Genomic DNA, 25,375 nt, shown 5'->3' with positions numbered 1-25,375 from the left:
GAATACTTAGGTCAAGCTAAAAGACTCAACCCTCGACAGGCCAGATGGTCTTTGTTTTTTAACCGCTTCGTATTCTCTCTTACGTACAGACCAGGCAGCAAAAACGTCAAGGCTGACGCCTTGTCAAGAGTTCACGAGTCCGAGCCATTGGAAGCCGAGCCTGAGACCATTCTGCCCCGGGACTGCATAGTCGGGGCCATGAGATGGCAAATCGAGGACGATGTCAAAGAGGCACTGCGAAACGTCACTCCCCCCACGTCATGCCCACCACGTCGACTCTTTGTGCCAGAGGAACTGAGGGCCCAGGTAATACACTGGGCTCACGCTTCACGATTGTTTTGCCATCCTGGAGTCCGCAGGACCATGTATGCTGTCGCCAGGAGATTCTGGTGGCTGGCAATGGAAACCACGATCAAGGACTACATTGCTGCCTGTCCTATCTGTGCCCGCAACAAAACATCCAATCAGTCCCGGATGGGCCTACTCCAGCCACTACCCATCCCATCCAGACCATGGGCGGAAATATCAGTGGATTTTGTAACCGGACTACCACCATCCCATGGTAAAACCACAATCCTCACCGTTGTTGACCGTTTCTCCAAAATGGTTCGTTTCATTCCACTGTCCAAGCTCCCATCCGCCAAGACCACCGCAGACATCATGATCAACCACATATTCAGGTTTTATGGATTCCCCCTGCACATCGTTTCCGACCGTGGACCACAGTTCGTCTCCCGATTCTGGACCCAGTTCTGCAAAGCCCTGGGAGCCAAGGCCAACTTGACTTCAGGGTACCATCCTGAGGCCAATGGGCAGGCAGAAAGGCTCAATCATCAACTCGAAACCGGACTCCGATGCCTCGTCTCCCAGAACCCGACAACCTGGAGTAAATATCTGGTATGGGTCGAGCTCGCACACAACTCATTACCCACATCTGCCACAGGTCTCACCCCGTTCAAATGCGTCCACGGCTACGATCCTCCGTTTTTCGCCGAACTAGGAGAGGAGGCAACGGTTCCCTCGGTCCAGGCCATGATTCGTCGGTGCCACAAAGTCTGGTCGGCGGCCCGGACGGCGCTTCAACGCCAGGGAGACCGGGTGAAGAGGGCCGCCGACCGGAAGAGGAGACCGGCACCAGAATACCGCCCAGGCCAGCAAGTTTGGCTATCAGCCAAACACCTCAGGCTCAAGGTACCATGCCCAAAGCTAGCCCCGTGATTTGTGGGGCCTTTTCCCGTAACCAAGTCCATAGGTCCTGCTGCAGTTCGTCTTCGCCTACCAAGATCCCTCAGAATCCATCCCACGTTCCATGTCAGCCAAGTCAAACCTGTCCGTGTGAGTCCTCTGGTGCCCTCCGAACGCAGCCCACCCCCCCCGGAGATGATTGAAGGCGGCCCCGTTTACAAGGTTAGGAAACTTCTGGATGTTCGTAATCGGGGCCGCGGAAGACAATACCTGGTCGACTGGGAGGGGTACGGCCCGGAGGAAAGACAATGGGTCCCCTCCCGGTTCATCGTAGATCCCTTCCTCATTGATGAATTTTATGAAGAACATCCTGACATTCCTGGGCCGTCGAGAGCCGGCCGTTGAGGGGGGGGTACTGTCACGACGGCCCATGCTTTTATTTTGTTATCCATGTTTCCTGTCATGCTTTGAAAATCCTAACTCTCCTCTCACCCCAGATCACTTACCCTTCCTGCCGCTCCATAATTACCGGTCCCCGCCCATGATTACAAACACCTGCCACCAATCAAGACTCAATAAAAGCCAGCTGCATTCTACCCTCAGTGCAGAAGTGTCAGTCAGTGCATGGAAGCGTCCCACAGTCCTCATGACCTCGTTCACGTTGCCTTGTGTTTTTGCCTTGTTTTTGTGCCTTTTCCTCCCCAGTGGAGCGCCTTTAGTTACCCCTTTTGCCTTGTGCCCTTTTCCCTCCCTAGCGGAGCGCCTTCTGTTGTCCCCAGTACCTTTTGCCTGTTTTTTTCCTCCCTAGTGGAGCGCTTTTTGTTCTCCACTTTTTTGATTCCCCGTTCTCCTCTCAGTTTGAGAGGAGACAGCTGTTGGCCGGTAATAAACCTGTTGCCTTGGTGGCCCACCTTACTCCTGCGTCTGAGTCCTACCTTACCTCGTCTTGTCAGGAACATTGACCACACGACGGGTCAAGCTGACCTAATATATATATGTGTATACGTATATATTTTATATGTATGTGTATATATATATATATATATATATATATATATATATATATATATATATATATGAAAGTTCATTTTATCAGTCTATAACAAATGATTAATTCCGACAACATATGCAATGACAACAGTTAATAAGCTACAACAACGTTGTGTTGATTTTTGAATGTTAAACATTCCATATATTTACATATTTTCAATTAAATGGTTACTTATGTTTATCTAAATGATTTTGGAACATTAAACATAGTCAGGGTCAAATTGACGCATTTTAAAGTTAAACAACTACACATTTGTGTTTTTTTTTTGGCTATAAAACTTCATCATCAGACAGTTCAAATGTTCCATTTTGACATATATGCATTGAAAACTATTAATCATGATCCAAAATTCATTATCAGGGCACTTTTAGAGCACTAAACACAGCGCGGGTCAAATTGACCTAGTTCCATATTAAAGAACTACAAATAGTAATGTTTCATGAAAGCGGTTAATAAATGTGTATTGGGATGCGTTTTTATTATTAAATATAGCCTGTGTCAATGTGACCCGGGAACATCATTTCGGTTTTTGAGAAACCAACCTTGACAGGAGGTTAAGTCCAGTTAAGTCTTCATCAACACTTGCTGCCAAGTTATGGCCAAATAATGGTGTAGGGATATTATGTAAAGTAGTTGTAAAGTTTGCTTGCTCACAGACACATTTTCAGATATAGGCAGATTTACCTGGTTGTTTAAATTCACACTTGATATGAGAGCAGACACTCCAGAGACCCATCAACTTGACAAACACTAGAAAAATCTATTTTCTACAATATGGCCCATTTGAGTCAAACAAACAGATGTCACGTATGAAGTCAAAAGATGGCAGCATGACATCACACAAAATGTAAGCACATCCTGCGTAAACTTGGTACCTAAGTTAATTATAGATTATTTTATTGTTATTATTATTATTATTGATTTGATTGATTTGATTTTTATTGAACATATAAACAAACAAACAGCAGGAAAAAAAACAGAAATTAAAAGAGAACCCCAATAAAATCATCAATCAATCATAGTTTACATGTTCAAAAGGGAGTAGGAAGAAGTTAAAAACTTATCTAGTCCTACCCCTTTTACTTTATACATTTAAACTTATTTCATTATTAATACAATACTAATTTACTATTTTTAAAATAAAATGTATAAACCTGGTTATGTATACAAGTGCACTTAGACATGCGTGCATTTGCCAATAACATATATACATGAATTTCCTAGACATATACCATAATACATTTATAAATCATATACTCATATTCAGATATACAATTTACATGCTCTTATTTGACAAAAGTAATTTTTTAAACTTTGCTTTTAAACAATTTTTTAAACTCAACAAGTGAGTCACATCTTTCCAGGTCAATTGCCAAATTATTCCACAAATTAATACCTTTGCTTAATATTTGTTCTTTTTTGGGGGGGTTTGTACACACTAGTACCGCTTATATCATAAGGATTGTCTAATTTCAAACAACATCTGAGTACTGTGGCCGAGTAGATTGTTGTGTACTTGGTACATTATTTGTGCTATTTTAAACTCAACCAAGTCATAAAATTGTATTGTATTTAATTTAATAAATAATGGATGTGCTGGTTCTGTATATTTTGATCGATTAATAATTCTTATGGTTCCCTTTTGCAATTTGAAAACAGACTTGGTATTTGTCTTATATGCATTTCCCCAGATTTCCACACAATAGGTCAGATATGGTAATAATAGTGAACTGTATAATGTATATAATGATTTCATGTTCAGGACATCCTTAGTTTTATAGAGTATCCCGATGATTTTGGACATTTTCCTTTTAACATTTTCTATATGTGGCTTCCAACATAATTTATCATCAATAACTATACACCCTTTCTATTTCAATTGAATTCACCATAATTTTGACTTGATGAATAATTTGTCTAGTGCCAAAAACTATGAACTTGGTTTTATTTAAATTTAATGCTAATTTATTCATGTCAAACCAATTTTTTAATGTATTCAATTCATACTCCACAGTAGTCAGAAGCTGCTTCAGGTTTTCTCCTAAACAGTAGACAGTCGTGTCATCAGCAAATAAGACACTTTTGAATAAAGTTGAGTTGAGTTGAGTTGAGTTGAGTTGAGTATAAATAATTTAGGACCAAGCACAGACCCTTGGGGGACACCATAAGTAATCTTCAAGTATTTTGATTGTATGTTATTAAACTGCAAATACTGATATCTGTTATCCAAATAACTTTTCATCCGTTTATCGCTCTAATTTATTCATTAATATAGAATGATCTATCGTGTCAAAAGCTTGTTTTAAATCCATAAAAATCCCAACAGTAATTTTTGTATTATCTATGTTGGTAGATATTGCTTCTACAAGTTCCATGACTGCCATTGAGGCGGTCCGTTTTTCTCTAAACCCATATTGAGTTTCACTTAAGAGCTTATGTTTCTCAACAAAATTGCCCAGTCTGTATGAAAATAATTTTTCTAGAATTTTTGAGAACTGTGGCAACAATGATATTGGTCTATAGTTATTACCGTAAACATGTCTTTCTCCACTAATATACCAGTTTTAAATGATAAATTGCAAATATATGTAAAAGGTTGTACAATATATTCTATAATACTTTTTACTAATATCATATCAATATTAAGACACAGTGGACTTTTCCTTTTTTAATGTTTTAACAACATTTAATACTTCTATATCATTAACATCATTAAGAGACATTGCGGATTGTAAATTTCCCAGAGGGAGCCATCCCAAAGGGATCAATAAAGTCAAGTCTAAGTCTCAGTCTAAGTCTGGATGAATTATTTATAATGTACTTATCTATTTCATGTTTGTTTCTTGGCTCTGGGATTTTGTTTGCAAAGTTGCTGCCCACGTTAACTAAACATTCATTAAAATTATTGGCTATGTCAGAAATTTCATCAATTACAATATTGTTATCTTTTATAAAATATTGTGGATAATTTGTTTTTTTAGAACTGTTTCTATTATTATTAATTATTATCATTATTATTATTATTATTATTACTATTATTAGTATTAGTATTAATAATAATGATAATGATAATAATAATAATAATAATAATAATAATACACCTCTCGAGACCTCAAAAATTTGAAAAACATCCATCCATCCATCCATCCATCCATCCATCCATCCATCCATCCTGTACCCCGGAGAAGTTGCTTGATCTCTCTGCTTGCTTGTGTTGCAGTGAACTGATACACGATGTCCAGCGCAGTCTGGCTGTAGGTGTTTCGCACCGTGGCGTTGATACCACTCTGCACATAGAAAGCGGGAGAAGAGAAAAAGAAAACAACTGCCACTAAGTGAAATTTGAAACACATTATCCATTTAACAGCATCGCTCGCAGTTAATTACGCTTCCACGGGAGGAAAAACATGAGCAGTTATTTGAAAACCATAAAGCGCCTTGTCATAATTAAACTCAGCGGGCTGTGGTCTTTAACTATGATGACTTAAACAAGACTGTCAAAGGCCAAAGAGCAAATACCACATTCACATAACACTTGATGAAGATGAATAAAGACGAGTGCAGCCTCAAGATACCCCAGGAAAAAGAATCGCAACATCTCACCTCAAGGTATGTAAATGCAAGTTAGTGTTCACGTAGCTCTTTTCCATAAGCTGGGTGGCATTTTAATGTCGCAAGCATAAATACAACATTTACATAATTTCCGTGAAGTTTGTGCTTTGCATCCAAGCACTTTTGCTGGGCGTCAGTTTTATCCCGCGGGGATGACAAGATTTTACAAACCCTATCATGAGTATGACATATGTCCCAAAGTGCCCTCGTTAACACGGCTAGACCATCATAGATGGAAATATACGTGGAATAACAAAGAACACGTTTCCTTGTAAAGCACAACAGTAACAATGCTAACTGGTGTTTTGCTTTCAGATGTTTGCTGTTGAATGTGAGAAAGCAAACTTTGGTGAGAGCCACAGTGCTCTTGAAAAGCAACAACTGTTGGTGAATGAGACAATGAATGCCTCGACATGGGAGGCTCATCTCTTGAGAGTGTCTGGGATACTGTGGGACATATTTTAATAATCTCTATTAAACAATATAACATACACGCCAAAATGAACAGTTCCTTGAATCAATTCATATTAACAGAGTATTTCATGAGTTTTGAATTACATACCAAAAATCTTCCCAGCGATGCAATCACACCAGATCTGCTCAGGTGATCAGAGCTGAGGGGGCCTGCGCCTGTTGATTACCTCATGCTATATCAGTGGTGTCCAAACTATGGCCCACCAACCATTTTTCAGTGGCCCACCAAACATTTTTCAGTGGCCCACGACATATTATAAAAAACTCTATTTGTACAGTTGGTGGAGACTACCACTACTAGTATTTAATTCATTTTAGATTTTCTATGAAAAGATACAATTGAACTATTTACATGAAAAATTGGAACATTTATCTTCCTAACACTGAGGTGAATAGTTGTTAATTCATTTTTAGACGCAAAAATTGTTTCTCCGAATTGTGAACCTATTAGATTAATTAATTAACTGCTTTAAAAATGTTTTAAAAAATATTTATCTCATCTCATTTTACAATATATGTTTTCAAACTAACTGTAATATATGAACAATAAACAATTGCTGGACTGATTATGGCGCAATTTAATGAACTAAAGTTGGAAATTTTTAAAGCGGCCCTTGCATCCTTCTATTTTTCTGGATGTGGCCCTCAGAGGAAAAAGTTTGGACATCCCTGCGCTATATGATTGGCTGGAAATTGGCCAGATGATGTTGAAGATTGTAGTTGGTCCAAACAAGCATTTTTTGCAGGATCTGGTTTCGCCTCAGGGTTTTTTTTTTGTTTTTTTTTTGTTTTTTAATGCTTTCTTTAGGAACTTTACAGCACAACATTACAACATATCAATGCAACAGCCAGGGAGAATCAAAACAAAAAGTTTCGCCAGAGTGGAATAGAAATTCACACATTTTATGGCGAAATTATATATATATCCTCTCAAAGTGGACTAATGCTTCCAAACGTCCTGAAAGGTGCTTCATATCGTGCGTGATATAATGATAAATGTTTTGACTTTTTGGTGGGAGGTCACTGCATTTTGATTAACATTTGTATCAATAGGAAGATGTTTTGTTTTGTTTTTAACTATAAATATTGTAAATAATTTGGTGCAATTATTGATCCCATGATCCCAAACTAGCCACAATAAATTAATAAATTAATTAATAAATTAATAAAATGATCTATATTCATATTCTCAAATTGCACACAAAGGAAATATAAGTTTATATTGTCAATATGTATTCCTTTTGTTATCAATAAGAGGTAGATTTTTTTTGCAAATTTAAGGATAATTTATAATCATATAGGTGATATTTCTTCAAATTTAAAAACATAGAGCTAATAACCTCAAAAATATTTTTATTATTATGGCAGTCGTTCTTTTAATGATGTAGAACCACACTGCAATGAGTGGTGTATCTTCTACATATTTTGCACTGAACATTTTGCTAAATAAAGTAACCGAAATGCTAATCAATAGGCTGCAGTGCAGAATTCAGAGTTCACTATTCACATATTTACCTATTTGCTTTGTATGTTGTTGTTTTGTGGAACCTATATAATCTAACTGTTGAACATATCTTTCCATTTAGATTACAAATATTACGCTAAGAGTTTCACAAGTATAAATGAGGGATCCCATTGCTTAATGGATGGAATATGCTTTGGTTTGTCTTGGCAGCATTGTGGCATTGTAGTTCGGAGGACCGGGGTTCAAAACAACAGCCTTCCTGTGTGGACTTAATCTTTTCTTCATGAATGTTTTTTTTTTTCAGATCCTTCCTCCCACATTCCCAAAACATGCATGTTCGGATAACTGAAAATGTGGCCTGCAACTGAATGGCGACAAATCCATGGTGTCAAATCAAAGGTCATCAGAGACGAGCCCCATCAGGGGCCCTAATGACGACAAGCACTCCAGCTCGGACATCAGTAAAGAGTTAAAAAAAGTCCCACTTACTTCCAGCAGGAGTCTCACTGCCTCAGTCTTGCCACAGAGGGCCGCCTCATGCAGGGCAGTACCCGCTTTGGTCTGTCGGTTGATGTCAATTCCCGACTGGATCAACAGTCTGCCCACGGAGGGGAGACGGAGCCAACAGCAGAGGGAAGAGTGAGGAAAAACATGTGGAGATGAGGATTAGAGAGGATGAGAAGAACCTGAGACAGCTGCAGACTGATGAACACACAGAGCAAGCTTCGTGCGAATAGCGCACATGAAAAGAGCAAAACCTAAGTCTCCCACCCTATCATATTTCTCAGGTTTGTTCCAACTGAAAATGCAAAAGCATAAAAGCGAGTTAAGGTAGCGCAGCAATAAGCCTTCAGAGCTTGCTCAAATCACTCTTCTAACCATTAGAAGCATACATAACATAGCAAACCAGCATAACAGAAAAAAACAGATGCAATTAGGTTGACAATTACTCAAAGAATAAGTACAATAAACAGATTGAATTAGCTACAATTCATTCATTAAGTTATTTTGTTGATGAGATGCTGTAGCCTCCTATCATTAGCCTGACAAACAAGGCAGTATGCATATTTGATACGCATTCCAATAATAAACACGCTGTTACATGTCGGTCATATAATCTAAATATTGTTCTTTCATGCATTTTACATGAGCCCTGTTTGTGTTCCCAATATAGCAGTCTTGTCTGTTAATCTCTAACCCTGGATGAGTTTTTTTCTCACCTCATAATTTCTTGATTGACTTTATTCTGGGTCCTTCTTGGAAATAACGAGTGTATTTCGATTTGAAGATAGTGTGACTGTAGCAAGACAAACCAAGGCTGGAAATGAAGCTGTCACAAACTCATTTAATTGTCCTCTGATGTGGCTGTGCTTGCCTGCGTGCGTGCTTGTGTGGGTGTTGCAGACTGCAGGCCATCCTTAATGAGCATCATTTGTCTGTGTCACATTGAGAAACTTCGGTTCAATCAACTCTGACAGGATTTTTACTGTCTCTCTTGACTTTTGGCCATATGGTTTTACAGTTGATTGGCTAGAAGGTCTGCCTTACAGACCAGAGGATCTGGGTTAAAATCTTGGCTTTGGCCCTGAAGTGTGGAAAACATTCATGTCCGGGTAATTGAGAACTCTAAATCAGGGGTGTCTAACGGCCACGTACAGAATACTTGAAGAAGAAAAATAAAGCATGCAGGGGTCACTTTTCCATTCTTCACTTTGGATTTATTAAACCCTATAAAGCCAAATGTATCATATTAACTCAACCTGAGAAAAAAAATTAATTAACGTTAAGGACACACCCACCGAGTACCGCTAATATCGTCAATTGACGTCAACTATGTTTTGTTTTGTTTTTTTCTCTCAATGGGCAGCGCAACGTCTTGTGTAGCGCTGCTTTGTGAATGGGGTCTTAAAAACACACACAAAAAAACAGCCACAAACTATGAGCAGCAGATGGCAGCATTGTATCTCTTTTCAATGGGCACTTGTGTATCAAATTACATGAAAACATAGCGGATCTTAGGAAATAGAATGTTTTCAAGCATGACGTCATGTTTCGGCTTTGGGGGGTTGGGTTTTGGTATAGTTTTGGGTGTTTATGTTGTCTGTGGTCCGGTTTTGTCTCCCCTAGTCTCGTTGTCGTTAACCTTGTCCACCTGCGTGTCTTCCCTTCCCAGTATGCGTGACTTAATTAGTGCTCTCTGCCTGCTGTGTTTCCCAGGTGTGTCTTGTTATTGCGTCGTTAGTGTTGTATTTTGTCAGTGGGGGTTGGTTCACGTGTTGTGGTAGCATTGTCTTGTCTTGGTGTGCTGGGCTTTAATTGTTAGTAACGTTTTCTATCGAGTTTAGTTTCACCACATTTAGTGAGGTTTCTCCACGCCGACTCAAGTCTCTACGTCAACTCAAGTCTGTCCACGTTCTGCTAAGTAGGCCATGCTAAGTCTATCCACATCACGTCCAATCCTGTCCTTCACCCGATTGAGCAATAAAGTTACTCTCAGTCCTCTTCCTGTCATGTGTCTCCGCCTTTGGGTCCATCTCCCCTCATCCACCCACTCCACACACCCATATCATGACAGATGTGAATGATCAAAGAGCTTATCACATTGAATCTAATTCACATAGTGTCACTAAACAAAAAAATATTGTCTATTTTTTCTATTTATCTATTTTCAAATGATAATTACTAAAGAACGGAATAAGGTAGAATCATATTTTCTTTTCTAATAAAAGAAAGGAATTCAATCTTTCATATGATATCCACCATGTTTATGTAGTCATAGCACAAAATATTCTGTTTGCATTGGAAGTTGAGTGAAAATGCTCAAAATCAGCTGTCACTGTATGGATTGTTTTTTGGATAACATTTGGCAGTACAAGACATTTTGAGCCCTCTATTTAGCCCTCTAGTATAATATTTTTTTCACCAGTAAAACCCTGATGTATATGATCTGACACATGCTTTGAACAGATAATCCATTAGAGGGCAGTATCATCCATCTGATGGCTTTTCCAGCAACCTTGCAAGATCGCCCCAATGGTGTATATGTCACAGAGGAGGCGGAACTTCCATGTGTCACACACTTGCGCTGTTTCCGATTGCTGTTTGCGACGTGCGGGCCGCGTCCCGATGCTTACGCTTACCCCCTTGTGCTCCTCTGTTGCGCGTTCCCGTCGATAGGTGCGAGCGTGTAGTGTGTCTGTCTCAGTTCTCTGAAGCATATCACAGAAATGAGATGCCCTGCACGCTCGCACAGATCGGCAGGAGAGCGAGGTTGGTGGGGGTGCGAGTGTTGGGATTTGGCCTGTGTCGCAGCAGTGGCCGGAAACGTGTGTCGGTGTGCGGCTTACAGAAGTAGAAAGTCTGTGGCATCTACTCCGTTGATTAATAGTGGGAAATGTTCTTTCTGGTTTTTGAAAATATGCTTGATATGTCTGTTTACTATTGTATTTTTGACACGAAGTTAAAGCATTGTGACCGGAATGTATCAAATATGACACACATCAAAAGTCATGTAGAAGTTGATTTTAATTTTTGTTTGTTCAAAAGGACTAATAAATCCTCTACTCACAAAGAATTATAATTTTCTCTCATATATTTCATGGTTCAGGCTTTATATGGTTAAAAGCCATCTATCAATGAGCTAGCACGGTAATGAAGCTACAAAAGTCAAGTGTGCTGAGTGACCATACAGAGCAAGTGGTCTAAACAATCCCAATTTTATGCTATTTACTCACGTAACTGTTGTAAGTGTAAAATTATCTTTTATATTATTTACTAGAACTGTAAATCTCATCAAAATTGTACCTACCATATAATCTTAGACGTACGGTAGTATCTTAGAGTGGTTAACAAGTGCACTGTACAATAACAAGTTTAACATTTACAGATCGAGTGAAAGTGTCGTGCAGAAAATGCCTGGAGGTGAATATCAGCAACAACAATATCATATTTGTGTGTGTGCGTGCGTTCACATGTGTCCGTGTTGTACCTAATTATGTCAATGTGTCCATTCTTGGCAGCCAAGTGTAGAGGAGAAGTCCCATTGGGATCTGTGGTATCACCTTTCTTGGGTTCCAGCAGAGCAACACACATGTTACTTGACAGCAATAATTGGACAACCTGCACACACACATAAACACACGCAGGCATTCCCACACATAGGAGAAAAGCAACGAGTTTCCTGAATATTTCCGATTATATTCCTACATTTATAAGTAGCTACTAAAAAAACAAAGTTCCATACCCCAACTCTGCCGAACTCACAGGCTAGGTCCAGAGGGGTTTTGCCTGCATTATCCACAATGCACGGGTTGGACTGGTGCTGCAGCAGCATTTCAGACTGGAAACAATCCATATTTACATAAACAATATACAAATCAAGGTTGACAACAGCATGGTTGGCCGAGCTACACTCATGTCTTTGCAAAAGATCTTGCATAGAGATGTTGTAAGATAAGCATGGATATTGAAGTAGAGTGTTCCCCCGCTATATCACTGTTTATCATTCAATCTCTTCCTATTACCCTTAAGTGATATTTTTTTTAAATGTTTTTTTTTTTTAATAGTATTCTGGCACTCCCTTACTATCCCATACAAACCTTTCATACAAACACATTTGTGTTAGTACAAATAAAATCCTGTAACAATCACATCGATTAGAGGGCACCACGTAAAAAATAAGATCCGAAGAAGAATGAAGCATTGTGTGGAAAGTAAATAGAGGGAAATACCACTTTAAGCTCAGTGTGGTGAGCTGTATATGAAGAGAACAAAAAATAAACTACAAGAATTCCTCTTAAGAATACCACTCCAACCCAACCCAACAAACAGAAACAAAACTGGCATGGTTTGGGTTGGGTTTTGTTAGTTTTCTTTTTGTTAGTTTTTTTTTTTTTTTTTTTTTTTTTTTTAGTCTGAGTCTGAGCTTCGTTTCGTCCACCTGTGTCACCTGCCCTTCCTCATGTATCTACCAATCAGCTTCCCCTGCCACTTGTGTCTTGCCCAGCTGTGCCTTCTAATCATTGTCAATTAATGTGTGTATTTAGTTCCCTGTCTAAACACTGTCCTCTGTGTTCATTATTATTTCTGCCTGAATTGCTGCTGTGGTCCTGCCCTGGTGCTCTGCCCAAGTTTTCCTTGTTCGGATGCCTGGACTTTATTTGTGTTTTGATCAGTTCCTTATTTGCCTCCTGCTTTTGTTTTATTAATAAAATCCCTCCTTGATGACTCGTCTGCCCTTGTGCCCTGCTTCGCCTGCGTTCGGGTCCCTCACCTCGTCTACTTCTGACAAAACAATAACCACAAAAACACATGAATGATAAAGTAAACAAAAAGAAGGAGATATTACATGTATATGCATCAGTATATGAGTTCCCCTCCAATGGGATTCTTCTTCCATTTACTTAAGAAGAATGTTTGTTTAGTAACAGTATGTTTCCCTTATGCATATTAACGTTTTTCAGTACAAAACGCATGCCAGCATAAAAGATCTATGGAAAGAAAATGTAAATGATGACCACATGCAGCCTGAAGGAAAGCACTGTTATTCAAGAGCTGAAAGGAAGTCCTGAGGCTGTCAGAAAATACACAGCAACACAGTTAATCTTATAAATGGCGCCATTTTTATGAGATAAATATTTAAATCTGGGCTGAGAATTCATTATTTCTAGGAAGTTGGTGTAGCGCAATAAAACCCCTCATGGTTCTCAAACATCTTTCAAAATGTTGGTCGAATGAGAAAACGCGTTGGAGCATCATGTGACAACAGATGCAATTACACACGCTACATCAAATTGGTTTCAAGGGATGACGCCCCTCCACTATTGTGGTGTTAAAGCATATCAATGTGGGACAAGCTTGTGCCTACATAACATTTTTGGTTCCTATTTAAAGATTAGTAAAATAGTATTTACAAAGAACATACCATCTAATACAGCAAAGTGCTTTTTAAATGCCTGTAAACTTAAAACATGACCTTATTCTACCACTTTCTTTACATGATGACGTCACTCACCACGTCATAATGGCCGTGCTGCGCTGACAGGTGGAGAGGAATCTGTCCTTCATCTGATTGGACATTGACAGACGAACCAGATTTTAGGAGCATTTTCATAGGCTCCGCCTTCCCCTGCCAGGCTGCATAGTGCAGTGGCCGCATGCCTGTGCACATTGGACAACAAAAGAAAAACACAGACAGTGCAAATATGTCTTTTGATGTGTTTCTATCAATGTTTTCATCTTACCTTTCTGATCTCTGATGTCAACAGCTGCTTGTGACTCCAGCAACAGAGTGATAAGCTCCATATTCCCATTGAGGGCTGCGTGATGCAGCGGGGAAAATCTACAGAGGACACAGGTATGCACACACAGTGTCAAAGGTGTGAATTAAGCCTACACTGTGACTCATAGAGCCTCCATTCGTCTGACAGAGACAAACACTGACTTTACTGTTGGCCATTTTTACCCCAACATTGCTGTAACAAGCAATGCACCCATGAGCATATATCGTTTGTACACAAGTAGACACGCATAGGACATAGGAATTCTGTAAGAGCGAAGATTAGCATGACAAATACATTAGAAGCAGAGATTTAGGCTTAAACACATAACGTAGAGCTCGAAATAGAGCAAAGGCGAGTGGTGTTAGCAAATATTAAATACAAAAAAAAAAAAGACAAATTACTACTGACTACAATTGAAACTCACTGTAAAGTTACTAGTAGTAATCAAATGGATGATTATCCTAAAATAGTTAGGTTACAATACATTGTGATTTACTCTTTCATCCAGGGATGTTTGAAACACATTTAATTAGCTTTTGGAGGCTTGTTTTTAGCAAATATTTTCTACACTTGGTTGGGAGAATAGTATAGAACAATTTGTAACTGACATCTTCATGATTTTTGTCCTTTGTGTCACTATCCTGAACAATGACAATGCCGACAAAACTCACTTTTCATGGCTCTTGGGTTTAATAATGTCAGCAAGAGCTCATATTGCTATATAAAGCATGATTAATAAACTACAATGTCAAATCAGCAATAGATTCACTGAAGCCCACCGAGGTCAACTAACGAAACTCTTCTTCACAGGTATTTGCTTGTTGTTTTTGTTGTTGTTGTTGGTGTTTTTACATACATGAGATAAGCCATTAATTAATAATCATTTTCAGATTAAATATATTTTTTTAAACTGTTCACTTAAAAAAAAAAAAAAAGAAGTGGTCTCATAGATATGAAATTCAGGTAAAACAATAATACTAAAAAAAATACTACAACATTTTCTGTTCAGAAATGTTAATAGATCAAAATTATGTGCAGATGTTTTTTGTTTTTTTTTGTTTTGCAAAACTCAAGTTGCGGAATTGATGAATCCTAGATAACAGCAATCCTTTCTGTAATTTACCAATGCAGTTGGTTTAGGACAACAATAGTCAAGAAAATGTGTTTAGCACATACAGTATCCAGTGGAGCCTAGAGATACACTCAAAAGGATATTTGCTGCTCGTTTCATTTAACACAATAAAACATGTAATTCCTCATTAATAAGTTCATGTTTGTAAGATGAGCATTATCAAATCAAGTGCAATTTGCCAGCTTGCAATGGAGAGCTCCAGCAATGGATGACTATCGTTTCCACTGTCACCTCAACTTGCGACTTGATTTGCTAGACAACAAGTGAGAGCAGACAGTGGACAAGATAGTCGTCCATTGCTGGAGCTCTCCATTGCAAGACGGCAAGACTTCCTTGTTCGCCGAGCTGCTCACTCGACCAATGACAGGCACTTTGCAACGGCAGAGTCCAATCCAAGACACGCCCCCTCATTTGAATAACATTTCGACTTGGCAGTACGGCCCAAAACTGCCAAAATTCAAAATAAATAAATGACTTGAAGTGAAAATAAAAATGGATATAAAAAAAATATAATTAAAAAATTAAATACAAATGTATATACTTGCTATACTTGCTCTTTTTATTTCCATTTATGTTTTTTTAATATAATTTTTGAATTATATATATATATATATATATATATATATATATATATTTGATTTTGATTTTATTGAACATACATCATAACATCATAAACAGACAAACAGAGAGACAGCAGAAAAGAAAATTTAACACAAAAGAAACATAAAATCAGTCAATAACAATCTGCATGTTCAAAAGGGAGTTGGAAGAAGTTGAAAACTTGTCTAGTCCTACCCCTTATTCATTATATTTTTTAACTTATTTCATTTATAATACAATAGGTTATATTTCAATAAAAGAAATATATGATCCTGCTCATATAGCGTTTATACATAAAATTAATAGAAATAAACGATAATACATCCACATACTCACATATACAATTTTCATTACGCTCATTCTGGTACATCGGAAAAATAAAGAAATAAATAAATAAATTACATTACTACAATTATACTAGCTTATGTCAGACTTAAATAATGCTCTTGAACTTTTCTTTTAAACATTTTTTTTTTTAACTCAGCAAGTGACTTGCATCTTTTCAGCTCATTACCAAAATTGTTCCACAAATTTACACCTCTTACAGAAACACACCTTAGCTTAATATTTGTTCTCGTTTTAGGTTTTTTATAGACACTTGTACCCCTTATCTCATAGGGACTATGTCTAAATTCAAATAGCTTCTGAATACTGTGGCAGAGTAGATTATTATATACTTTATACATTATTTGTATAAATATATATATGTATTATATATTTTTACCCTTGTGAGGAATAAGCGGTCAAGAAAATGGATGGATGGATTATCTATTTTTATTTTCAATTTTTATTCATTTATTTATTTATTTACTAATTTTTTTTTATTTTTAATTTTGGCAGTTTTGGTCCTTTGTAAAATTAACATTACATTGACCTAACATAAGTACATTAAGAAAGACCAATACAGTGTCTTAATGCTTCAAGAAAAGCATTTAATTATGTGGAAATTATTTCCATGATTTTCTCAAATTCTCAACTTCGGTGCTGGCTAAACAGAAGTCTCATGTAGTATGTTGAGCTCGATCTCGATACAATGTTTTGAACTGCAAGCTAATGCGATTTCAAAGGACATTTGATCAACACAGAAGTGATTGTCACTGACATTGAAATAACATGAAAATAATGACCGTGGTGAGCCCATTACTAGATTGGCTTCCCACTGCTGAGACCAAATCAAATGTTGCTGACATGCAGGGAATTGTTCAGTTGGTGCTAATTGTGTTGTATGCATGAATACTCTCCATTTGGCTGTGAAAATTCCAACAAATATCAAAGCAGGGCATCGGCATCCTTTGACCTTCCAGTCGCCCTCCATTCGAGCGCTGCAGGTGTGACGGTCCGCTGAACAGTGAGTAAAAAAGCACGTGCCATAATCTAATCTCAGTTTCCCCTACAGGGTTAAGCAGGGCTACATTCGACAATGCTTTACTAGGCTGAACAACGCAGCGTTTGTGTCTGTGTGTGTGTTTGTACCTCCTTTTAGTATCAGTGCTTGTATGTATGGGGGAAGGGGAAGGGAGCTCTTCCCTTTGCCAAGTAGTAAAATGTGTCCTGCAATATTTATACCCTTCTTCCTTTCTCTATATCTATCTGCTTCCAGCATTCACTCTTGCTCGCTTGCTTCTTGGGCCTAAAGCTGTTTCTCTACACCGTTTCTCATTCTATGATCACTCTTTCCAGTAACCCTATTTATTAGTTATTCAAACATATCACAATATTGTCATATATTATGTTACAGTCTTTTGGTTCCTTGTTCCAACTATGTCATTCAAGCTTCAATGTTTTACAGGTTATGGAGAAATATCACTGTTCTTACTGGTTGTCACGTATACTAACGCTACAATTGAATCCATTTGACACAATTGCAAATACATCCACACTAGAATATAGTCCAACTGATTTAAAACATGTTTGAATAAAGAACTCTGAAGATACTACTGAAAAAACCCAGCAAGAAACATACTTGAGGAGTGCAAATATGGTGTTGCCCGTAAACCTTCTGTGCCACAGACTGTCATGATTTATACATTTAATACAGTTGAAGTGTACCCAAAGGTTACATCCGAGAGCCGTTGGGCATCATTTTTTTTAAGTCATGTACAGCCAGTCGATGTAATTTCCTAACATCTGCCAATTCCCTATAATACAGCATCACTCACTAAAAGGGAAATTCTAAAGTCTACTCAATAGAAATATAAATGCAACACTTTTGTTTTTGCTCAAGATCTAAAACTTCCACATACACAATATTACTGTTCCTCAAAATCTCTGATAGTGAGCACTTCTCCTTTGCCGCGATAATCCATCCCACCTCACAGGTGTGCAATATCAAGATGCTGATTAGACACCATGATTATTGAACAAGTGTCCCTTAGATTTCCCACAATAAAAGGCCACTCTGATAAAAAAAAAAAAAAAAAAAACATATTTCCGGCACCCGGAAGTTGCAGCAAACAGTATTTTGTTTTTTCACACGGACATTTATTGATGACGATGGGCAAAGCAGAGCTTGTAAACTTAAACACGGAAATGTGGCACGCAAGATGGTGAGCCGACTTGCTTGATGGATGTCCGTTGCTGGAGGTAACAACAACATAACTTTAAATAACTTTAAAATGGTGTGATTACTGTGGGAGATTAACGAAAAAGAAGGTGCTACGGATGAGGCACGGGCGTCATAAAGTTGAAATGTCGCAGGTTGAGTACATCTTAACTTGAGGACTCCCTGTATTTGACATGGCCAACAAGGCTCGTGTACAAACATTCAGCTGACAAAAATCAAAATAAAGGAATAAAAATCTCGTTCCTCACCATTCATTACAGTCATAAAATATATTACACTATTAAATTATAGCAGCTGAGACTTATTGGAACTTCATTGTCATATTTGAGAATTACAAGCTATACTATATTTAAAAATATATAGTTTTAACGGACTTTGTGACAACACCCTGAAGAGAAATAATTAAATCAGAATGTTTGTTGTTTGTTTGTTTTCGTAGCAGAGTCAGAAACTAAAACTTGTTAGGTACTATAATTATGACCTTGCAATGAAAATTGCTATGAAATGAGTGAATGCCAAAATTAATGCTATTATTACATCCTCACATAACCTCACAAATGGAAATATATGGACAGATGTACACAACCACTAAAATCATAATAGCATAGCATTAGTCCTTACTTTAACCCACAAATAGTACAAAAAAAGACAGTTTGAACTTGAGCTGAGTGGGATTTGGGCTTATCCTGCAGCCTTCTACTAGAGAGGCAAAACTAACGTGGACAATAAAGCTTTTATATGAATGGAACCAGAGGAAATATGGGGAGGAGGGAAGAGGGAGATGATGTTTGGATGACTCTTAAGCAAGAATGGAACGGAGAGTAAGGATGGGTGGTTCCACATATGATATGCAGGGAAGAAAATGATGGAACTCACCCATCTGTATCCTGGAAGTTGACGTTCACTTTTTTTGCAGATCCAAGCAACTCTGGAAAACAATATGGGGAAATCAATTACTCTTTGCAGCATATAGCACATTAATTGTTGGTGGATATCTTCACTGATTTTTATTTTGCCAAACATATATTTAAATCCAAGTTAGAAAGTCATCACAGCCCATATACTGTAATTTGTCACTTTGATTGTTTGCTAAACATCACTTGCACTTCCCCAGGGCTCAGACAAATTCAGAACTAGGCCAGTTTTCATTAGCTATGAATCATCAGTCTCTGCCATTTCCTCGGGTACGAGCTCTCAGGCTCATAATATCATTAAGAAGACTCTTCTACTGTGTGTGAGACACTAGCAAGGCAAAGTCAGACAACACAACCAATCTATATTAAACATTTTTCTGGAACAGAAACAACATTAAGCATAGGTACTGTACTTGCTGCATACAAAATGACAAAGCTGCAAAACAATAACAACTTTGTCCTTTTTTCTTCCCAGCTAACTGGGACTGGTGATAATCTAAAAACTGACCTTTTTTAATCCTTTTAGGTCAAATCAATTTCACCCTACTTTTTAAACAATACTGAACTTAGTAAGCAGATGGTGTTGCATTATTACTGTTAAAAAATCTGCATATCCACTTTATTTTGTGGATTCTATTAATTTTGCTCACACACACACACACTGCACAGCGCAGGAAGCCGTACAGGCACTCTATTGTAGAGGAGACAGCTCCTTGCACCACTGGAAGAGGAACATAGATTTCCTAACTGGCTATTTTTGGATGCTTAATACAGAGATTCACAGATACACACACACACAGCAAATGCACTTAAAACCGGTATTCATTGTGTTTTTGAATGCAGGGTGTTGAATATTCATCTGCTGGTATGCACTGACACTTAGGTGGCTTCAAAAAGTGAGTTGGAGTCCGAGCTGGCTGGGTGAGAGACAGGGTACACCCTAGACTGGTCCCCGGCCAATCACAAGAGACATATGGGAAAAAAAAACATTCACAGTCACATTTACTTCATTTAAGAGAACTTGCATGTTTTTGTAACGTGGGAGGAAGCTGGTGCAGTGAATCACTGAATGAATATTTTAGTTATGAGAACGGCTTCCTGTCTGTGTTGCATCAAGTCGACCAACCTCAGTCGGAAGTGAACCCCAACCCACGCTGCCTGCACATAACATAAGTCAAGCAGATGATCAACTCCACCATTAGCTGTATCAAGGTTCTTTTCATTTGGGGGCTATTACTGACAACATCCACACAAATGACGGCATCTTTACATAAATACATTAACTAACTAAAAGTTATATATTCAACACAATTTCATATCCTATCACATGCACGATTTTCAACAGCAATAATACGGACCATCTTTTATATATATTTCAAGAGCCAAGCTAGTTGAGACAAAGACACTGGAACAATATTATGCACATTTTAATCCAGTTAAACTACATCAATTGCTCTGTGGACTCGAATGGGATCACGAGTACTACCCATAACATGTCATCGGTAAACTGTGAAAAAAAAAAAAAAAAAGTAGAATTTTTGTCATTAAAACCTATTTTCACTTTAAATTGCTTGAACTGTATAATATTGTTGAGTCTCGAGTAGTCTGGTGTGCCTGCCAAACCAAGTAAATCTTAGTTTGCTGCTGATATTTGAATCTATGAGTGAGCTGTTGTGGATTTTGACAGATTCATCCAAAGCAACATTGTACTAATGGGACGCTCTATCAATTAAGAGACAAAAGGTGAGCAAAACTGCAGATTAGCATGAACTAACAGTATTAACTTTTAATAACTGACAGATGTTATCGTCATGGGAGTGTTTGTTTTTGCTGCACACTAATTGACAAGTGTAATTTGATGATGAAGTGCTGCCTCCACGAATGAAATGAGGTGTCTGTTGTGGCTCATTTCAACCAGCCTGTTGTGGATGTTTAGTGTCGTACCTATGTTCACCTATTTGATCATGTGATGTTCACTAGCTAAGCCGTGATTGGTCGTTATCTTAGCCCTGAGCAACTGTGATGTCAATTTCATCCGACAGCAAGTGGCAAAATTGCCGACTACCTGAGATGGATTAAAAAAAACAGATGGATTTTGCTGTTTAATTAATAGTGCACAAATGTAATATTAATCGGAATACTGTGTTTCGACAAGTGTGGCTGCATATTATTGCAGACAATTTTCAACTTGATTTCCCTTTAAGACAATGCTGCTTTTGTTCTTTTGGATCTGTTGAATGGGCACACACCCATTCCAATATTTTAACACATGCTCTCTTCTCTTTTCAGACCTACAGCCTGATACTTCATGCATTTTCTCCAAGTTTCTGCTCTTGTCCTCTCTCTCCCTGGCAGTGAAAATGGAAAATAGTGTTCTGCACTCTGCAAAGCCGAGAGCAGACCTGTTGAGTTGGACCTGACCAGCCCGTCCTCGATTCCTTTCCTCTGACAATTCATTCATCCCTCAGCCACCCTTATTTTTCAAAGTTGAAAGTTGATAGCCTTTATTTTTCCTCTCTCTTTGTCTGACTCAGTTGTTGCTGCCATCACAATACCTGGATGGAAATATTTTTGAAGATTCAGTGATGTTATCTTGACCACTTGACTACTGCATGTATTGTTTCATAACAGCTACTGTATTTGAATCATATAATCGGGATCGTTATCAGGAATCTGCAGAGCTTGCTGATCATTTGATTCAGGCGTGTTGGTGGAGGGAGACATGGAAAACAGGTTGGATGGGGGCTCTTGAGGACCCAACTTGGAGATACCTGGTTTCGACAATCAGTACTGTCATGTTCCATGCCTGCAGCCTGTGCTCTCATTATTGTCTTATTGTTGTAATTCCAGTTTGAGCCTGACCTGCGGTGGCGCCCATGAGACTCTGCACAGTTGCTGCTCATCAGCAATTATGTCTTGTGTATTTAAGAGGCAGCTTCTGTTCCTGTCATTTGTCGGACTATTCACTTGCTCATGCCTCAGTCCAAGATAGCCTCGACACCTAAACCTTGTTTGCGACCTCGACCTTAATCTTGCCTTCCCGTCGTGTTCTTGAAGATTTTTTGTTGTACTTTGCCTTGTTGCCTTTTTGGACTGGCTCAAGCTTGTTTCACGTGTCTGCGTAATGTTGAGTGCGTTTTTTTGTTATTGTGTTTTCTCTTGCCATTGCAAGTCCTTTTTGTTGGACTTTTGCCCGTGTGCCTAAATTTGGTGTAAATAAATATTTTTGTAAACCCCTTACTTATTTGTGTTTTGGGATCCACTTATTTCTTACAAGTTCAACTGTGTGTTTAAAATGCTTATTTTGACTGGAGGGGAAACCAAGACCAAAATAAAAATGAGAGAGAGAGAGAGTCTATTTCTCCCCTTGCATGCTTGCTACTGTGCATACTGTATTTGTTTTTCCATGCACTACACCCTTTCCATGTCTACCCTCATAAAAGGACCTGACTGCCCCACATGACTCATGTCATCAAATAAGAGCAGCGGCTGCGTACGAGACATCATATAAGGAGAGTGAGCGCTATCCCAATTTCGTCCTGCTCCCAGCCTGATACACACACACACACACTGCATTGAATCTTATGGAATCCAGTTGTAAAAAAGAAAAATATTACAATAAGAAATGACTGTTGATCTCAACTGGTTAATGTGTTTAGTATTGTGAGGGCAATTTGCAGCGGTATGCATCATAAGAGTCGTTTTCCAGTGTATTATCCTCTCATGGGGCAAAATATCTAAACAAAATATTAGAATAAGCTCTCAGTATTGTACAATATTTTCAACACCACTTCAAACGAGAAACACAATAATATTGCTAATACCTCTCTGGAAGTGGCCCACTTCACTCTTTCATCACCAGCATATAGCAAATCCAAGTAATCAGCGTTTTTGCACTGACAGAACATGAAACACATCCAGTATATTTAACCAAGCACACATCTAGAAAAATGTTTACACTGAGTGTCACTAATGCACACATAAACCCCTTGAAACAGCAGATTTAGATCTCCCAGTATTTATCCCAAAGCGGTGAGAAAAATAAAGTGAAAATGGCTTTTGATAGATGAAATGTGCAACAACACGACTGAGACTCAATGTCCCGCCAAGTAGCGAGAGGAGCCAGATATGGACTAGAGTGGGGATTTGGGGATCAGTTTCCATCCAAGTTGAAGTGAAACCAGTTCAAGCTACCAAGCAGGAGAAAAAAAAAAAAAAAATGTCTTGATTATTTGTGCCTCAGGTTCACAAGACATGTTTACAATCTAGTGATTTTCTTACAATATTCTTAGGACTTGTGTCATGTTAACCCCGGTGTTCCTATATTTTACTTTCTCATACTCAATCCTAGGGGTGTGAATTGCCTAGTACCTGACGATTCAATTCGTATCACGATTCACACAGGTCACAATTCGATTCGATACCGATTAATCCCGATACGAATTTAAGTCGATTGTTGCGATTTTTTTCATTCAAATTTAGAAAATACTAATCAGTAAACTTGTAGAGTGTAAGATTTGTATGAAAATGTATTTATTTATCTGAAACTTCAGTCTTATACAGGTTGTAATCTGTTTCATGCTTGAACAGCATTAAAATAAAAATATTAAGGCTTAATGTTCCGTTCATATAACATTCTTCCTGACACGACGTGAAGAGGTAGGACTCAGACGCAGGTGATAAGTTGGCCTCAAAGGCTGCAGTTTTAATAACAGGAAACACAAGACGCCTCTTAAAGAGGGAAAAAACGCTGAACATAAAGAGCTCCAAACTGGAGAGGAAAAAGGGCACTCAAAAAAGGGGACAACAAAAGGCTCTCCGCTAGGGAGGAAAAAGAGGGGCAAACTCAGGACGCAAGACAAGGCAATGCAAAAACAAGGACTGTGACTCAAGGGCTGTGAGGACGCTTCCATGCACGGGTTGTGACACTTCGGCAAACTGCAGGTGGTGGCTGATGGCTTTTATTGGCGGGGTGATTGGTGGCAGGTGGAAACAATCAAGGGCGTGGACCGGTAATGAGCTGAGCAGAAGGAAGGGTAAGAGTGTGTGACGGGGATCGAAAGACATGGAAGCGAATGTGTTCTTGGTGCTGTCCAATATGGACCTCGAGAGGCTCTGTGATGTGCGTGATAATGAACAAGTCCTTTCCATTGAGTGCCCTGGCCCTCATATTTGTTGTAAGTGGCTCAGTGCCCGCCTGCAGCTTCTTCACTAGTCCCCAATCCATGAGGCTCTCATCTGCCCCGGCGTCGATGAGGGCTGGCAATTCTGTGGTGATCGCATGGCACGAGATCCTGACGTGAGTGAGTTTTCGGGTCTTGAATTGCGTGGGAGAGTCGGAACTCACCGGGGAGCCTCTCTTGATGGGACAGGCTATCACCAAATGACCTTGTTCACCACAGTAGTAGCACCGTCCCTCCTGGCGACGTCGCTGGCGTTCTTGCTGGGTCAGTCGGGCGCGGTCAAGCTGCATGGGTTCCTCGTCATTCTCGCTGGCCTTCCCCGCGGTGGACGACTGGGGAAGCGCACGTTGTGGAGACTCTCTTGCCGATGGGTGCCGGAGGGATCCAGAGCCGGGTCTCCGTTGGAGTCCGCTGGTCTGCACGAGATCTCGCCTCCGATGATCCGTGTGGATGGCCAGCGAAATCAATGAGTCCAGGTCGCCGGGTAAGTCCACGGGAAGCAAGAGTTCCTGCATTGATGTTGTGAGCCCCTTTAAAAAGTGATCGTAGAGTGCTGTGACGTTCCAGCCACTCTTGGCTGCTAAAGTTCGGAATCGGATGGCATAATCGTTGACCGATTCTCTGCCTTGTCGAAGACAACTGAGTTCTCGAGCCTTCTCTCGATTCATACTGACCGGATCAAAAACTTGGCGGAGAGCTGTGCAAAACCCGGCTGAGGTTGAACAGGTCGGGGAGTTCCGTGCCCATTCAGCGGTGGCCCAGTCTCTGGCTCGTCCGGTCAGGTGAGAGGTCATGAAGCCCACGCGGGAACGGTCTGTAGGAAAGGCCTGTGGCGAAAGTTCAAAGTGTATGTCGCATTCTGTCAGGAAGGCTTGGCAGTGTCCTGGTTCTCCCGAGTAACGCTCCGGGGGAGCC

The 25,375-nt window shown here is 39.2% G+C and overlaps 1 protein-coding gene across 8 annotated transcripts in view; it reads right to left on the bottom strand.

Annotated features, from left to right (window-relative positions):
• Window positions 1-25,375, bottom strand: part of caskin1 (CASK interacting protein 1) — a 111,724-nt gene that overhangs the window by 47,043 nt on the left and 39,306 nt on the right. For all 8 annotated transcript variants that reach the window (XM_077498817.1, XM_077498823.1, XM_077498841.1 and 5 more), the window contains exons 2-8: window positions 19,240-19,291; window positions 14,030-14,127; window positions 13,801-13,946; window positions 12,031-12,126; window positions 11,776-11,906; window positions 8,277-8,385; window positions 5,415-5,523 (exon numbers count right to left, since the gene is read on the bottom strand). In XM_077498817.1, the coding sequence (XP_077354943.1) occupies window positions 5,415-5,523; window positions 8,277-8,385; window positions 11,776-11,906; window positions 12,031-12,126; window positions 13,801-13,946; window positions 14,030-14,127; window positions 19,240-19,291 (741 nt within the window). The remainder of the gene's footprint in view (window positions 1-5,414; window positions 5,524-8,276; window positions 8,386-11,775; window positions 11,907-12,030; window positions 12,127-13,800; window positions 13,947-14,029; window positions 14,128-19,239; window positions 19,292-25,375) is intronic.

Source organism: Festucalex cinctus, chromosome 1 (assembly GCF_051991245.1).
Source record: "Festucalex cinctus isolate MCC-2025b chromosome 1, RoL_Fcin_1.0, whole genome shotgun sequence".
Lineage (NCBI taxonomy): Eukaryota > Metazoa > Chordata > Actinopteri > Syngnathiformes > Syngnathidae > Festucalex > Festucalex cinctus.
Note: the sequence above shows the minus strand (reverse complement) of the source record. Positions and strands in the feature narration are given on the sequence as shown.